We start from the raw sequence: 18,665 nt of genomic DNA on the forward strand, positions 1-18,665 counted from the left end.
ATAGAATACAAAATGGCTCTTAACTATTAGGGAGTGCTTTCTAAGTGGTTCAAGTTAACGTGATTGTCACTGAAGGCCTTTAATCTTTAGTGGCTTTTAGTTAGTTTACATCACAAGAAATGTACCTTGTATATGAAAATTATACAGAATTAGCTTGCAATTTGGCATTATTAAAAAAATCGCATGGCATTTTTTGGCTGAAAAACATGAAATATCTCAACACAAGCGAAGAGTTATAAAGCTAACATAACAAAAAAAATATCAAGTAACAAACAATATAACAGATATACACATAGCAAAAACGTTCATTAATAATTTGACAGAAATTCTAAGGACAGTAGGATTTTCAGTTACTTTTTAACCTAGGAGCTACAAATGAAAAGAATCTGGATTGAGATCTGATACCATGCAGATGTAGCATCACCAGACACTGTACACTAGCAGATGTGAGTGGGCATGAAGCAACATAGAAGCTCACCGGCGTCTCCATATACACAGGTACTGACGCATTGACTACTCTGTAGGCAATCATCAAGAATTTGAACTTAATGCATCCTGCTGCGGTGAGCCAATGTAGCGACCTGAAGAGAGGAGTTAAATGTGCCCATCCTGGGTGGCTGAATACAAGACAGGTCACTGTATTTTTAACCATCTTCAGTGGCTTGATAGCTCATGCGCTTTTTTCTGTAGTGAGTTGCAATGATCCAGATGTGACAAAACTGAAGCCTGGACCAGATATTGTATTACTTACTCGGTCAAATAAGGTCTGACTTTGCAGATGTTATACAGAATCAATCTGCGTGAATGAGGGAAAGTTGAAATTTAGTCAGAGGAAGATAGCTGCTCATCGATCATCACCTCAAAGTTGTGTACTCATTAGGCAGGTATTAGTGACAGTGAGCCAAGCTGTACAGAGATGAGGCGGTGAAGAGACTGACTGGCCACAAAAAAAATCGTCCATAAAAAAAAAAAGCAAGAAAACTGACTTGAAAGATTCTCTACATGTGTGCAATCTATAATCAAGCAGGTACACAGATGAACGTGGTTTTTTAAGCAGAACTAATAACCTATTTCACAAGCTGTGTTTAATTTCGCAAAGCCAAAGTTATATAAGCTGATAATTGATCTATTATTAAGAACACTGTGTACTTGGTCTTCCTCTTATATGATATTAGATAAAAATACATAAATTAATACATACAAAATGAAAGGCTTGAATTATAACTTAAAGGCATAAGTGAATTCTGAGGTCACTGTGTTTGTGTAATTTTACCTATCATATTTCTCTTTTCCTATTTTTTCCTATCATTTCTCCTTTTTTACCCTTTTTGTGAAACTAAAAGTGTTAAACTTACTAAAAATGTGATTTTCTGCTATGTCACACTTAAAGGCCGGCGTTACTCACTGACATTAGCACATGTCTAAAATGAGAAACTTCTTAACACTTAAAATGTACATAATCAAAACTTTATGCACACAAAACAATCCTCTACTGAACAATATTAAACTGTAAACTAACAAAAAAAGGCTTCTTCAATGCGTAGAAGATTGCTGTATCTGCTAAGTTGGCAAAGAAGGATCAAGCATGAAAGAAACTTCTCAGTCCAATAAAGTTTGTTTTATTAAAGGTTTAGTGAAAATTCAAAGAAAACAGTTCACACAAAAATAGAGAAAAAAAGATGTTACACACACAGAATAAAATGCAAAAAAGAAAAAATGTTTCTCCTTTAAACTTTTTCTTGTTAAACTTGTTAAAGAATTTTCTATACTTGAAGATGAGTTATTTCTGTATGCTTTACTTAATACATTCGGTGCGTTCTATACAGCACACTGCTGCACGTTCAATAACAACACGTTACATTACATGCAACTGGGCACGTTGTATTGGGTGCCCTCCATGCCTTACCTACTGCAAGGCAGATTGCTATGTGTGTTTTCTGCTGAAACTGACAGTTTTCATATATCTGTTTTGTTGAAATGCAAACTAAACCAAATATGTATTTAGCAGTTTATGTTCTTACACTGAAGCCAGTGCCATATTTCTGCTAAATTAATTTGGTAAAGTGAGGGACTGTCAAGAGCCAGCTGGAGCTCCCCACCTAGACCTTTCCTTTGCTTGCATTTTTCCCATGGCTCACCTATTTTACACTCCATTTTGCCTGTTTCATTGTTGGCTCACCTTAATCCGTATTCCATGCTGAATGCAAGAAGCTGGTCATGCCTTACAAGTCAACATGCCAAAGTATGCCGAGACAAGGCTGTCTTTTCTTCCATCATGACAAGTGCTTGAAGGCTATGCTAGAGATGCACCCACCATGTATTTAATTAACAGGGACTACTTTGAACTCAGCATTTTTCTGATAAATAATCAGTTTAATTTGTTTTTATGCAGGTACTCTCCATTACACAACATCCCCAAGACTCCCCATGCCCCATACCCAGCGATGCTCCTCTTGACTGCAGACCATGATGATCGTGTTGTCCCTTTGCACTCCCTTAAATACATTGCCACTTTGCAACACTACGTTGGCAATCATCCGGAGCAGAAAAAACCTCTGCTGATCAGAATTGATACAAAGAGTGGACATGGTGCGGGCAAACCCACTGCTAAGGTCATCGAGGAAGAGTCCCATATTTTCTCTTTTATTGCAGAAACTTTGAGGCTCTCCTGGAGAGATTGAAAATGAATTAATATTCATTTGGAAACAATAATCTGCTGTTGCCCTGCTGTATTTTACTTGTTAAGTACCAGACAAACATCTAGTAAATGAAAAAATGCAGATAAGTATCATAAAAAATATCTCAACTAGAGAAAGAAAAAATATAAAGAAGGATAGTGGCAAAGATTTGGATCTGGTAAGGGTATAACAATACATAAAATTAATTATTTTTCTGTATTCTGTGCCAAGACACAGTGTCTTACAGGGATTTTATTCATTACTTATTCGATTTCAGATTATGAATGGTTGAAACGGCTGTTTTAATTAATTTCTTAATAGGTGGTGATTTTGTAATAAAACAGATTGTAAAGTAGTTGAGTTAAATTGATGTATTGAGATGGTTTTTCTACTAATCGTGTTTTATTTTAGTGCTTCACTAAACTTGATAGTAACACTGTATGGGTCAAAACAGACAGAATTCTGTCCAACAACAAAATTGGAAGGAAAAATGTCCTATGTGCATGCAAAGCCAGAAATATTCATACAGATATTAGTGATATAACTTAACAGTTTATACAGTGTAAAAGAAGCCTGGACACAGACAGACACTGAGACAGCCAGATGTCCAAACACATGCTTTTATTCTTCTTTTTCAGCACAATACACACAGTGCACCAACCCACAATAATGGCTCAGTCCTTCCTTTCTCTTTTCCCAAGTCTTCTGCCGCCTCTACTCCTCCACTCGCAAGCTCCGTCCTCTTCCGCCCAACTCCCCAAATGGAGTGAGGCGGCCCCTTTTATAATGCACCCAGATGTGCTCCCTGATGGCCTTCCTGCAGCACTTCCTGGTGTGGCGGAAGTGCTGCAGTCCACTGCTCCATAGTCCTTCGGGTGCCCCCTGGTGGTGGCCACGGATCCCCACAGGCTTGATCCTTCCAGCTTCATAGCTTCCACATCATCCAGGATGGCCGCCCTCTTACAACCTGGAGAGGGAATTGCCCCTCTCCCAGTCCCCTGCTTCTCCAGGCCTCCCGGTGGGGCAAGGTCCCCGGCCATCCATCACAACAGGTAAATAAAATAAAATATATATAGCTAGGGTAAAGAAATTACTTCTTATGAATATCTCTGTAGTAACTACAATCACAACTGTCACATTCAACTTTTGACAAAACAAGTGTTTCTAAGAATATTACGTAGTTTTTTTAATGCCCAGTAACATTTTCTGTAATTGCACATGTGTGAAGTTTATTTACTTCCTTAATCGACCTGTACCTTTGAAATCCTGAGTTTTGTATTTTTGTGCCAGTGATGTTGTGTGATTCATTTCTAGTTAAGTTTTAGCTTTTAGACTGCTGGCATCAAATTTTCTTGTAGAATATTCCAGTATGATGTAAAATTTATAGTTAATTCATTTTTAGAAATGTGGTGTGGGGAGGAGAGTGGAAAATGAAACTTTCTGGCCATATGGCAAAATGCCATTTGGTCAGAAACATCTAATACAAGCCATTTTGGAAAATGATAAGCGTGATGGTTTGCAGTTGCATCACTGACTCTAGTGCTGTCATATTAACAAGATAAAAATCCATGTTTTCTGAAGGTATATATAGTCATGATGTCTTCATGCGCTTACCTTTAATTTGACTCTTGAATTTTATTTGGTAAATTATCTTAATTCTTATCAATTATTGATGAACATCAAATATGTTAAACCGTAAAGTATAATATAAGTGTCAAATACCAATCAACACAGACCAGTATGGTGACTGGAACTGAGACATGAATGTGTCTGTCTAAAATGATACTGATTATAAAAACATGGTGTATTAAAACATAACAGTATATACAATAAAATATAAAGTGGTGGCATCATTGGTGCCGGGGACCCTGTTACATATTGCGGTGAGACTCCTATGGGCAGTCTGAAACAGCAGGTTCCAATTGCAGGAATTCTAATGTGTGACCCTCACCAAGGAACAGGCTAATCTGTGATCCAGAAACATTTCTGAGGGAATTAGAGGCCATGAAAGTACTTACAGGCTAGGGCTTAAAAGGTACGTCATCCAGGAGGCCATTGAACTTCAAGTTGGAAGGAAAGGTGGACGGTGGTTGAATTGGTGTCATTTACATAGGCCAAGAAGTGTCAGAAACATTTTGGAGTTGAGAAAAAGGGTGTGTGTTGAGGTTGAGATGGGAAAGTTCCCATCAGTTACTTAGAGACTTTGACCCCAGAAGGCCTGCAGGATTGTTTTGTCCCTATACTTTATTATTTTCAGTCCTCCCTTGTGTTGCTTACTCCTCACTTTTATTATTTATACAATAAACCACCAAATTTTAGTAATTTTGTCTCTAGTGTTTTTCTGGTTTCAGGGAAACATCAAGAGTGCCACTATTTATTTAAAAACTTGTAAATTTGTAACATTTAAACCTGTTAATTACAAGTTTGGCAAAAATGGACATATACATTGAAACACTTAAGAAATTATCATGCTGTTTTTGAATGTCTAATAAAGCTGAAGAAATGAACTGTAATAGATAACATTTCCCCACAAGAGGGCGCTTTTAACTGTTCAAGATTTTTACCTTGTCAGCCCACCTAACTATTTTTCATTTTGTGAATGAGATATTGAGAGAGTTTAGTCTTTACCCATGCAAAAGAGCTCCATGGACCAAAGGGAGTCACATCATTTGTCAGATTTTTTTATATCTGAATGTTCTTCATTCAAAGAAGTTGCAGTTCACCTGTCTTTTCATTTTCTATACCAGTAGATTTTATTGAGTCACAAGGAGCTTTGACTTTGTACATTTCATTCAAATTATTTTTAATTGCACTTAAGCATTACATTATGAGGATTTGTGTTTCATTTTCTTTTAAACACTCCCATTATGGATGATTTTCATTATCAGACTCCATTCATTTTTCCATTAACACTGGCAACAAATTTTTTGCAAACTTTTGCATCTTGAAAAATTTTTGCTGATTATGATAGACAACTTTAGGCTGAGCACAGATTTCAGATCATTTCAGATTGACCCAGGAATTTGGAGAAATATGAAATTAACTTTTTATTGAATTTAGCATGTTTTATTAATCGCTTCATGATACCGGCACTTTGCTCAGTTGAGCTAAAAATGTTTTGCTGCAGACTTTCTTTTATACTCAGCACCCGATGCTTCTCATTTCAGTTGGCCGGCACTGGTGAATTTCACTTGCTCAAATGCTGCTTTTCCATCTTTTCAAATTCCTGGTGAATCCTTTCACCATGTTCATCACTGACTACACCCACATTAGCAGGGAAGAAGTTCAAGTGTGAATCAGAAATTAATCTGTAGTGACTGACATGTTGCACTCTATGGTTTTGTATACTTGAAGCTTGTTGTCCACCAGCTGAATGTAGTTTGGTGCTCTGTAAATGCCAACAACATCCTTGAATGTCTTCCATGAGATGTTCTCTACTGCCCCACTAGCAGATCTTCAAAGCACTTGTCAATGATGACGTGTCTGATTTGTAGACCAAAAAAAAAATATCTCGCTTAATCTCGACATCTGTATCAAATATCAAAATCCTTTACCTTCCTTGTTCATCACTTTCACAAAAAGTTCCATCAGCCCAAGTTTTATATGAAGAGGAGACACCATTGTTGGGTTGACGAGTGGTTTACATGCCACACTTTTCTGCCTCCCTCAGAACTGCCAGTTCTTTTTAATGTAATGAGATTCTTTAGCATGGTTGGCCCATTTGCAGTACTCCGTATATATCTCCGAGCTGACAGACCACCACAGATGTTCAAGGTATAGTTGCTGTACTGGCCACTTTATAAGGTACACCTTGCTAGTTCCAGTTTGGACCCCCTTTGCCTTCAGAACTGCCATAAATCTTCATGGCACAGATTCATCAAGGTGCTGGAAAGATTCCTCAGGGTTTTTGGTCCATATTGACATGACATCACGCAGTCACTGCAGATTTGCCGACTGCACATCCATGATGCAAATCTCCCGTTCCACCACATCCCAAAGTTGCTCTATTGGATTGAGATCTGGTGACTGTGGAGGCCATTTGAGTACCATGAACTCATTGTCACGTTCACGAAACTAGTTTGAGATGATTTGAGCTGTGTGACATGGCGCATTATCCTGCCAGAAGGAGCCATCAGAAGATGGGTACATTGTGGTCATAAAGGGTTGGACGTGGTCAGCAACAATATTCAGGTGGGCTGTGGCATTTAAATGATGCTCAATTGGTACTAAGGGGGCCCAATGTGTGCCAAGAAAATATCCCCCACACCATTACACCACCAGCCTGAACCATTTATACAAAGCAGGATGGATCCATGCTTTCCTGTTGTTGGCTCCAAATTCTGACCCTACCATCTGAATGTCACAGTAGAAATCGAGACTCATCAGATCAGGCAACTTTTCTAATCTTCTGTTGTCCAGTTTTAGTGAGTTCTTGTGAATTGTAAGCTCAGTTGTCTGTTCTTAGCTCACAGGAGTGGCACCTGGTGTGGTCTCCTACTACTGTGGCCCATCTGCTTCAAAGTTTGGCGTGTTGTGTTCAGAGATGCTCTTCTCCATACCTCAGTTGTAACAAGTAGTTATTTCAGTTACTGTTGCCTTTCAGACCAGTCTACCCATTGTCATCTGACCTCTGGAATCAACAAGGCATTTTCTCCTGGATATTTTCCCTGTTTCAAACCATTCCTTGTAAACCCTAGAAATAGTTGTGTGTGATCAGCAGTAGTGTGTGTGATCAACCCAGTACATCAGCAGTTCCCGAAATGCTGAGACCAGCCCTGCCCGTCTGTCACTAACAACCATGCCACGCTCAAAGTCAATTCAATCACCTTTCTTCCCCATTCTGATGCTCAATTTGAACTTCAGCAGGTCATCTTGACAATGTCTACATGCATCGAGTTGCTGCCATGTGATTGGCTGATTAGATATTTGCATTAACAAGCGGTTGAACAGGTGTACCTAATAAAGTGGCCAGTGAGTGTACACTTATAATATGAGAGGAAATCAAAAAAAAATGGGTGACTACAATAAAATCATAAGTGATAGGAAATTTAAAAGTTATTTTTTCTCATCAGCAGGTCCATATCCATGAAGTGTTCAGGAAGCAAATTGTTCATTGACCAATGTTATTAAACCGAACAGATGCAGGAACAGGGTCAGAAGGTGTTCAAGCCAGTTGCTGCAGGCTTGGATGCCTTGACAGAATAAAGATAAGACACCCAGTCAATCAAACATTCAAGACTTTGCGGTTCAGGAGGAAATAATAAAATAATTCCTAGAGAGTACCAGCAGTTCACCAAGGAAGCTTTCATTAAAACTTTCAGATAATTTGACAAAAGCTGACTTTTGCAGGTTTTTGTTTCATCTGAAAATCTGATTATACTAGGGGGCTCCGCCCCCTGCTCGCTTCGCACGCCAACCCCTGGCGTTGGGGCATGACAAAGAGTGAGATGTATGAATTAGATATAGAATAGTGTGCAGCTTTGGATGATGCGCATAGAAATAACAAATAGAGTGTTTGGCATATATTAATGTTTTATTGGAATATTTCTTTGTATACAACATTAGTAGTAAAGATGGTGTCTTGTCCTTGAATGAGTCTTCCTTGGCATGGATCATTTATAATTTTAACTCTAACGTCAGATGAACGTCGAACACGTGAGAAGGCAACATAAAGTTGTCCATGTCCAAAAAACGGGTTCAGAGAGGTAGATGCCAACCTTGTCCATGGTTTGTCCTTGTGATTTGTTGATGGTCATGGCAAATGCAGGTGTAATGGGGAACTGTCGCCGTTTCAATGTAAAAGGTAATTCTAGGTCAGAACTTGTAAGGTTAATTCTAGGAATGAGAACAGTATTGTTAGCATGTGATCCTGTAAGAACTGTTGCTTGAATAACATTGCGTATCGTGGTGTTGACGACTAACCGTGTGCCATTGCATAAACCCTGTTTTGTGTTAAGGTTTCTTAATAGCATGATTATTGTTCCGTTTTTAAGGGCAAGGTTGTGTTGTGGTAATCCGGCTGGGTTAATAGTGTTCAAATATTCTAAGGGGAAATTTAGATGTTCATTGTCGTCATCAGAGTCAACTTTGTCAGAGCTTAGAAAGAGCTGTGTCTCTCCAGGAAGTAATGAAATGACCTGGTTATTAATGTGATTAACATTAATATTTTTTGGACATAATATAGTGCGTTGTGTTAAAAGGGGTATTTGGTCTAATGTGATTGCTGTTCCAAATATCTCTTTTACTAAGTCGTCGAAGATAAAGGATTGTGGAATTGTAATAATATCTGGGTGAAGTCCATCTGTATTGGTGAGTGTACCATTTCCCAGTTGTATTAGCCAACTGTTATATTCTGGATCTGGACATCGCATGTTTTGTACCAACTGTATTGTTTTAAAGCAATGCCAATTGTCTGCGTATTTTAAGGTGGACTGAACAATAGCTGAGCGCATGGCATTTGGAACAATAGCCAAGCATTGTCTAAAATCTCCTCCTAATAAAAGTACTTTTCCTCCAAAGGGAATATTATTATTCATCAACGTTTGTAGAAGTTTATCAATGGTGTTGAGTAAGTGACTGGATGCCATTGTACATTCATCAATAATTATCAGTTTCGCAAGACGGATGTCTCGGGCATTGCTACTGTGAATGTTCATAGTGGATACTGATGTCTCTGTGATTGGGACCGGTATTTTGAATATTGAGTGACATGTACAACCATTTATTAACAGATTTGCTGCCACTCCGGTTGTAGCAGATGCGATAATCATCTGTTGTCTTGCAGCAAAGAAATGTATAAGTGTTTCATAAAGGTATGTTTCTCCGCTTCCTCCAGGGCCGTCAAGAAAGAAGCATTTGGGTATAGGGCTGTTGTCTTCCGTGGCATGAATAATTTTGTGAAAAGCATCAGATTGTAATTCATTTAAAGAGGAAAGCATAGTTTGTGCAATTCGTTCTTCTTGTTGTAGATCAATAGTTGTGGAATTTATATCCGGTAAGGAATCTGGAACATTTGGTAAATGGAAGTCATCCAATGTATACCCAAGGAGCATAAGTGCTAATCGAATGTCGTTTAGTGCATAGGCTTTACAGTCGATGCAGGAATCTGCGTTTGATTGCCTTTTTGTTGCATGTCCATTATTTGTGACGCGCTATTTTTTTCTTTTATTTTATTCGCCTCCACTTTGCGCAAAGTCCGTTTCCGTCTACGTCGTGCATTGTTTGTATCGAGCCTTGTCCGTTTTTGTATGTCGGTCATTTGAGCTTTCTGCTTTTCGCGTCTTGCTTTTTTTTTTTCTGTCAGTTCATTTGCGCGTTGTACACGTCTCCGTTCATTTATTCTGTCTCTTCGCTCCCTTATTTGTATGTCTGAGACGCGAGCTCTTTCGGTTTGAAATCGTTCTTGTTTCGATGCAGCACTTTGACACGCGCACTACGTATGCGTCTACGTTCATTGTGTCTGTCCATTTGGGCACGTCTCTGTAACGGTGTCACTTGTGCTTTGCGTTTTTTGATCCGAGACATTTTTTCTCCCGGTGTTTCAGAAGCGCGTTTTATGCGCCGCCGTCTATTTTCTTGTTTCTTTCGTGTGCGTGTGTTTGTTCCCGTTATCCTTTCCGAATCGTTTTGTACCCGTGACCGTGTATTCATGACTTGTTTCTTTCTCAGCATGCGAAATGAGGATAAGTAATAAGGAGGATCGCACTCACTGTTAATATGTAGCCTTTTCTGCAGTTGAACGGTTAATAGTGCTTTATTGAAAGGACATCCACCTATGCTGACACCTATGCTGCCTAGTGTGAAGGTGTCGACGTTCACTTTAGAATATTTGGCTTTGGGTGTCACTTCTTATGGATGTGTGTGTGGGGGGGTGGGGGATTGTTGTTGCGCGAACGTCTTCTTTCTTTTTGTGTTCCTGTGTCTTGTTGAATCCCCCTCTTTGTGTGTGTCCCGTCCCTTGCTTGTAGGGTCTGTGGGGTGGTTTTGTGTTCTTTTTTTTTGTCTTCCATGGGCTTGTTGAATCCCCCTCTTGGTGTGTGTCCCGTCCCGTGCCTGTAGGGTGGGGGGGGGGGGGTCGTGCCTTGCTGTTGTGCGCTCGTCTGTTCTTTTTTTTTGGGGTGTTTAGTTTCGTGTGCAATGTGTTTCGTGCTTTGCCCGCGTTTGACTACTTTTTTATGTGCCTTTTCCTTTTTTCGGTGCTTGTTGCGCCTCATTTCTGTGACTCCTTTTTGTATGTGCTCACTCCTTTTTTCTGTGGTCTTGTCCGCCTTTCGCAGCCCCTCATCTGCCTTTATCGCCCTCTTTTGTCCGCCTTTCTCGTCTCCTCAGCCGACTCTCGCGGACTCTTTTTGCGCCTGCGCCTCTCGCGGACCCTCATCCGCCTCTCTCGCCCTCTTTTGTCCGCCTTTCTCGGCTCCTCAGTGGACTCTTTTTGCGCCTGCGCAGTACGTCTTTTTGCAGCTACGGCCCATGGCCGGATGTCCCTGCGTCCATCCGGTTTAGCATTCTCGGTTAGTAATATGGATATTCACTGTAAATTAGAGAGGCATGTAGCTCAAGACAAAATGGACACTCACTGTAATTTCTTACCATTCACCAAGGCTCATGCAGAGTTATTGGATACTGGACAGAGAAGATGCCAAAGTGACCCACCAAAGTCATAAAGGTTAAATATCTTTTTATTTTGTTCCCACCTTGTTGTACAGTTTCACTCCCTTCATCACCTCAGATTGATTTATTATTGTAACTAATGTGTTTTTCATTCCCTGAATCAAAGTGCAACATCTAATACTTACTGGGTATTAAGTATCAGGTAAGTGTAAGCAAGTGACACCTGAAACCAAGTTGAAGTCGTGTGTCACATCACACATCAGGCGTCACAAGTGTCTGGGAGCTGCGGATGGAGAGCCTCTCCTGACAGAAACACCACGACGGTGCTATCCAGAGTGCTGAAACAGAGCTGGGCCATATTGAAGTTCACTTGCTCCTGTACTACGTTATACAAGCACACATAGAGTCTCAGGAAGTTTTGCAGCCGACTGGAGTAAGTGACTAATTTTCCTTCATTTTTTTCTTTTCACTTCCTTAACAAATCGTGTTTGCCTGTAATAGAAAAATGGTGGGGAGTCAGCACTTCTGATGGCAGTGTGTGCTGTGCTACTAGTCTCTGTTGCTGAATACCGTGTTCGATGGATGGATTGATTGATTCTCACACACACACACACACCCTTCTGTCGCTTACTCGTTTAGCAAGAATGTGAATGAGAGTGGAACTCATTGATTTTTAGGCTCCAAAACAGCCAATCAATTCAAACACCTCTTGATGTAAAAATGTGCAAATAATAAGTGGCAGATTATGCAAGCTTTGTGATGTAGACATTAAAGAAAATGAATTAAGATCTATTTGTTGTAGTTTTTCTATGTTTCACAATGTGAGCTGTTATTTGAGGTACACAGGGAGTTTCTGGTTGGATTTTAGCTATTATTACGAACTCCAAGCCATTCAATTTATTTTAGCTGTTGTCTGTGTCAAGGCGCTTGTTTTGAGAAATTATTTTGTCATTTCCAGTATAAAGGCACAAAATCTTAAATACACTGGCAATGATGTTTTGAGGTGAGAAAAATGTTAGCAGAAAGAGAAAAAAAAAAGCAAAATGGCACAGAGGTGTCCAGGAATAGCACTTTCTGATGACCAAATCAATCACTGCTGGAATCGGAGTTTCGATTACTTCTCCTCGGCGAGGGTGGGAGTTTCATCAATTTGCTGACAGGGCCTCAGTTCCTGCTTGGGGGGTTGTTAGCTGCAGTGGTCAGTGTGCTGGTCATCAAGGGCAGAAGGCAGGCTTGGATATTGATTTTAACACAATGGCTATTATTCAGGGAGGAACTGCATTTTATTAGCAAAACTGACACACTTAGCAAGCATTCCAGTTATTTTAAAGATGCAGTTTTAAAATGCTACACAATTAGTGTCGCCTAAACTTTTATTTCCTATCAGGCCTAATCGCAACGTCTTTAATACAACCTATAGGGTTGAAAGTTTTGACTTATTTAAAAGGTCTCTCAGTCCTTCCTTTGCTTAGATTCTGAATCTGCTTATTCCATCAGAGTTACGAGGGGGGCAGCAGTAGCTATGAGGCAGGAATCGTCAGTAGAGGGAATGGCAGTTTGTCACAGGGCACTCTCATGCACACACTCTTGCCGAGTCAGTTAATATTTGCCAGCCTGTACATCTTTAGGATTGGAGTGCCCAGAGAAAGTTGCACATAGCCGATGAGGAAGTCTACACCTGTGTCCTCACAGGTGGCGCAGTAGTAGTGCTGCTGCTTTGCAGTATGGAGACTGTGGAAGATTGTGGGTTCGCTTCCCGGTTCCTCCCTGTGTGGATAGCGCTTTGAGTACTGAGAAAAGTGCTATATAAATGTAATGAATTATTATTATTATTATTATTTACATCGGCCATGGCACAGGCAGTGTGGCATAGTGGTTAAGGCTTTGGACTTCAAACCCTGAGGTTGTGAGTTCAGATTCCACCGCTGACACTGTGTGACCCTGAGTAAGTCACTTGACCTGCCTGTGCTCCAGTTGGAAAAACAAAAGAAATGGAACCAGTTGTATCATAAATGTTGTAAGTTACCTTGGATAAAAGTCTCAGCCTGTCTGTTAAATGACAGAGCTGCTGTGAAAAGAAAACGCACTTGACGTCATCTGTGCTATCTTCACATTTAACAACTCCTTATGGAAAAATACTTGGCATTATAGATCTAAGTGGTAGATCAATGACTTCTTTACTCAGTTGATATTCACCAATGATCTCATCCCACTATGAAGGATGTCACAACAGACACTGTAGCTGACTAATTGGTTATTTAAGGGGAAACATTAGTATATCAGCATGGTTATCAATGTCCACACACTGCTCCAGGGGCTTAAGGGTCTGAAAACTCTACATAGTCCGAACACTTCCTTTGTGGTGTTTGCGTGGCCTACCAGTGTCACATCAGTTTTGTGCAAGTCCTCTGATCCCTTGTCACATCCCAAAGTTAGGCTAATTGGTGACCAACTCTTACTAAATGTGTGTGCCCTGCAGTATCCTGCCATCCTGTCCAGAGTTGATTCACTTGAAGTCCCAGCTTCTTGTATTCTTGTAATAAAATAGGCAGATGGATAAAATAAAAAGGATTCTTCTTCAACCTAACATTCTGCAGCCAGCCCTACAAGCAGGTCCTTCAACTTGGAGGGAAAACATGGGGGTTAGTGGCAGGATTGGCACTCCAGCCACCATAAAAAAGAACTCACACTGTTCCAGTGTGGCACTGTGGTGTCACCCACTGTACTCGGGTCCCAATCCAGGTGGTTCATCACGCGGTGAGTGCAGCAATACGCTATCAGTGCATGCTCCTGAATTATTAGGACCAGGCAAAAGATGAGCAAAAATTATCAAGGCAATCAAACGGTGTGCCTTTCTTTCGCTATTCTGTATTCGGTCCATTTGAATTGTTCATACCATTTTGCAGAGAAACATTGAGCCTTTCCCTTTATCGTGCAAATTAGGTTGAGTGGTTGGTTCATTAAGGCAAAAAAGCAAATTTCTGAATTTTATATATGTGTAAATTTATTAGCACATATTTCTGAATGCAAAATAATGAGAAGAAAAACGACAATTAGATCATTTAGAAATGGGGTCACCAACTCCAGTCCTGGAGGGCTGTAGTGGCTGCAGGTTTTCATTCTAACCCTTTTCTTAATTAGTGACCTGCTTTTGCTGCCAATAAACTTGCTTTGAATTAATTTTAATTAACTTGCTCTTGAAGACTCAGACCCCTTCGTTGTTTCTTTTTCCTAAACAATAATGAGATACAAAATGAGCCAAAACATGACCAGCAAACTGTGTCCATCATACAATATCTGAAAATATAGAAGGATGATGGTGTCAGGAGTGCTGATCTGCTCAGGTCCTCAAAACATTTTAACGGAGCCCTTAGAAAAGAGAAAATCAAAAATTCCAGAAATATCTGCTATTGCACAATGAGAGCGGCAAGAAGCCATGGAATTAAAGAACTGATTTAATTAACAAGAATCAGCACCTAATGAAGCAACTGGCTGGAGTTTCAGGCCCTGACTTAGTTGGTCTTCAGCTGGCTTCACATTTCATTTCTGTTTGGGTGCCATTTAAGGAAAGAAATGAAGCAATTCAGAGGAATGATGAAGAAATTCAGGGGAACAAATCTTTAAAAACAAATCAGTTAAAAATAAATTCAAAAGAAGTTAATTAGCAGCAAAAACAGTGCACTAATTAAGAAAAGGGTTAGAATGAAAACCTGCAGCCACTGCGGCCCTCCAGGACCAGAGCTGGAGACCCCTGATTTAGAAGTAAGACTGAATCATTTATTTGTGGCACTGCTTGGAGTGAAGATGTGCAGCCACAGTGAAAGCCCTGGACTGAATTTGGGACCCCCCTCTTCTGTCCAATTCAAAGTTAACATATAATTTGTCAAGATGGGCAGTGGGGGGACCGTCCTAGTAGCATCACAGGGCACATTCGATCACCCAGTTATGGCAGTGGACCGAACACGCGTGTCTAAACTGTAGAGCCAGCTGGGGCAGGAACGAGCAGCACAAGGCCGACATGCACGCACTGACGACGGGCAGCTAATGACAAGTGAAGGCTGCTCTGCTGCGCTCACTCTGCTGTGTATAGTTGACTATGTCGCGTTTCGTTCCATCATATTGTCAGTATTTCAGTAAATGAACAAAGTCAATCAAATAATACCGACGAACGCCATCTTTTGACTAACGTGTTTAGGTTTAGTTTGGCAGGTCAGACGAAGATCAGCTCAAGACACAACATGATCGCCATGTTAGCAGCTATTTAAGTGGTGATCGATTTCTGCACGTATTTATCAAAGATCCCTATGAGATAATCAGAGCATCGTATGTACATCATTGGGAACCCGAAAATAATCAATATTTATGATGGAACCGAACAAGAGAGTCGCACGCAATCATTGCCGATACAAACCGTAACTGCAATGACGGTAACAATGGACTCATCACGACTGTGCAATAACACGGGCGTAACTCAGAAAATGTACTCGGGGAAACATCAGGAAAAAACTGCTTTAAATCGCTCTTAACACTGTGAGTAAAGTTCGAAAGGTTTTTTGTGTCAGTGTATCAGAAATGCATTAACTTTATAATTATGTCCCATTATTCGTAAAAAGGTTCATGGTATACGTTATCAGAATATATATTAATATGCTCAAAAGAGTATAAATATATCCTGTGCGGATGGTTATTTCTAACATATTAATATTGAATTTCAAAATTAATTCAAGACATATCTTCATAATAACAATACTGTGGCAGACACACTCAATTTATCAAGAAAACACTTTTTCTTTACGCTTTTCTTAATAGGGTAGTGTTGTACATTAAAGTATTATCATTATTATTATTATAGGCTTCACAGTTTTCTTACAATATTTACATCCAATAGACAGTTTAAACAGCACAAAAATAGTATATACGGTATTAACTAAGTACATTAAAATACAACAGTAGTTTGAATAAGATTTGCCAACTTTTTCTCATTGTGTATTATTATTAATTATACCATTCTGGTAAAAGTCAAATAATATTTTCCATCGTTCTTTAGCTGCTGCAAATGTAAATCTTTCCAAGTCCCTCCTAATTTGCTCAGTTAACACAGTTTTTACGTGCTGAACTATTCCTCTTTCAGTTTTTACTCATCCAAGCTTTATACGATCAGCACAAACTGCTGTATCCAAATTAAGCACCGGTTAGTGGAGGTAGGCTTTAAACTTCAATAAAACACTCCCATTGCCACAAGCTATAAATCAACATTAAACACAACTGTTTGAAACCCAACATGAAAGAAATCCTAATTCACAGTCTAATTTTAGGAGCAGCGCCGCAGAGCCCCCTGGGACGTCAGTGCCCTCCATCACTACAGTACTTTACGTTTACTAATGCGGCTGACGCCTTCATCCAAAGTGACTTACAACAGGGCCGGCGCCACCATTAACGCGAATTAGATATTTGCGAATGGCGGAGATCATAAGGCGGGGGGACCCCGCCGCACGGGTATACCGTACAGTCGGATGGCGCACTAATAAGCTTGACCTAGGGCTCAGTAACTCAGCACCGGCACTGCTCATAACATTTATGATACAATTGGTTACTTTTCTTTTGTTTTCCTAATTGGAGTACAAGTGACTTGCTCGGTGTCTCTGATTTGAACCCACAACCTCAGGGTTTGAGATCCAAAGCCTTAACCACTGCGCCACACTATATTACTGCTAATATTATAATAATAACACCCGTCCGTTCGATAAAATGCCAGGGTAACAATCAGGACAAAAAAGGCCCACTAAATTCAAGGCAGAGCCACGAGGGCCGTCGCCACGCCAGCCCATCACAAGACGCATTTCGACACGGTTTGGAATCGCCAGTTCCACACTTGGACAATGAGGAAGGAATACCGTGGTGTCTGCAGAAATGCCCACGCTCTCTTAAAAACAAAAGGTGCCGAAGTGGGTCTTTTTAGTGACACTGAACTATTTTTAGTTAACAAAACAACTATGCGCATGGCGATTCTAGAAAGAACTTTTAATTCAGATCAGTAACAGTCTCCATAAAAACGAATAGATAACGGATTTGTGAAATACCAATGTGTACGACTCTTGTTGTATACAAAAACACGGGCTAAGTTCAAATCTTCTTGCTCGGTCCTGGTAGCCTATACGTGAACTGTTTTTGTCCACATATTAAGAATCTTTTCGAAGTCCAAAGAACCACTTTCATAAGCAAATTACCACTCACCGTATGGTTCTTTGTCAAGCGGTGAGGAACTAAGCAGACCAGTAAAGTGCCATTAGAACGCCGCACTTCTCAAAAGCGCAGCACGGTGCACAGAGAGACCGTGGAGGCTCCGCACACATACAGATTGTTGGGGGGGGGGGGGGGGGGGGGGGGGGGGGGGGGGGGGGGGGGGGGGGGGGTATAGGATTACTCACATCATTTTAATGTTTCAGTTTTTCACGCTGCATTCGATTTAATCCAATATTAATTTGTATAATAAAATGTGGTGCATTGCGTTAGACAACCCAAAGCGCGCTAACGCGTTTTAAAAGCTGTATAAATAAATCCATAAAAGCATTATTCAGAGTGAAAAAAATGGCACGCAATAAAAAAAACGTAAATGTCAACAATAGACTTTAAACAGTTCGATTATTAAAAAAAAAAAAAAACAAAGCAAGCGTTTCCCAACGTTTGTCACTTTGAAAAGGCAAACGCTTAAAAATAACGGCTCTTTAGTGTCACTTTACTGGGTTGTGTGGTTCCTTGTACAACCAATGCTTTACAAAGACCCATTTCATTCTGGGAAGAGTTCTCTGCATATGAAGTTGGTTATTTGTGCTTTAGAAGGGTTTCTAATACTGTATGCGGGCACAACAGAAATCTTTAATGTACAGTAGGCTACCTTGTAGGATACAAGAGATAAGAAATCCTAAACTTAGCCTAAGTGTTATCGTAAGCGGCAAGGGTTCTTTTAAAATCGCGAAGCCTCTGTATGAACTATTTGTGTTTGCTAATGAAATGTTACGAATCTTACTAAAATAAGGTCCTTTCTGAAACCTTAATGTGGATAAATGGCAACACTCTGAAGAACGTAAACTCAGAAAGACAAAAATCGTATTTTAGACATAGGACCCTCACCCGCCCAGCCCACATTACCGCCTTAAAACTGATACATGAGCAAATGTTCAAGTAGCTATTATTATTATTATTTATTTATTTATTTATTTATTTATACAGTTGCAATGGAGCCGTAAGGTCGCTTCGCCGCTCTGTTACTCGCCGACTGAAGGTCGTTCGTCCCCCACGTGCCGTTTATTGCACCGGCTCGAATGAGTGTGACTGTGCTCACCGATGACCCACTGTCTGTCCAGTGTCGGCCCCACC

At 40.2% G+C, this 18,665-nt stretch overlaps 1 protein-coding gene across 1 annotated transcript in view; it reads left to right on the plus strand.

Moving 5' to 3' along the window:
* Positions 1–5,000, plus strand: part of LOC114664526 (prolyl endopeptidase-like) — a 49,778-nt gene extending 44,778 nt beyond the window's left edge. The window contains exon 15 of the mRNA XM_028818673.2: positions 2,393–5,000. Coding sequence (XP_028674506.2) covers positions 2,393–2,681 — 289 coding nt within the window. The 3' untranslated portion in view covers positions 2,682–5,000. The remainder of the gene's footprint in view (positions 1–2,392) is intronic.
* The last annotated feature ends 13,665 nt before the right edge of the window (positions 5,001–18,665 follow it).

This window comes from Erpetoichthys calabaricus, chromosome 14 (genome assembly GCF_900747795.2).
Source record: "Erpetoichthys calabaricus chromosome 14, fErpCal1.3, whole genome shotgun sequence".
Classification (NCBI taxonomy): Eukaryota; Metazoa; Chordata; class Cladistia; order Polypteriformes; family Polypteridae; genus Erpetoichthys; species Erpetoichthys calabaricus.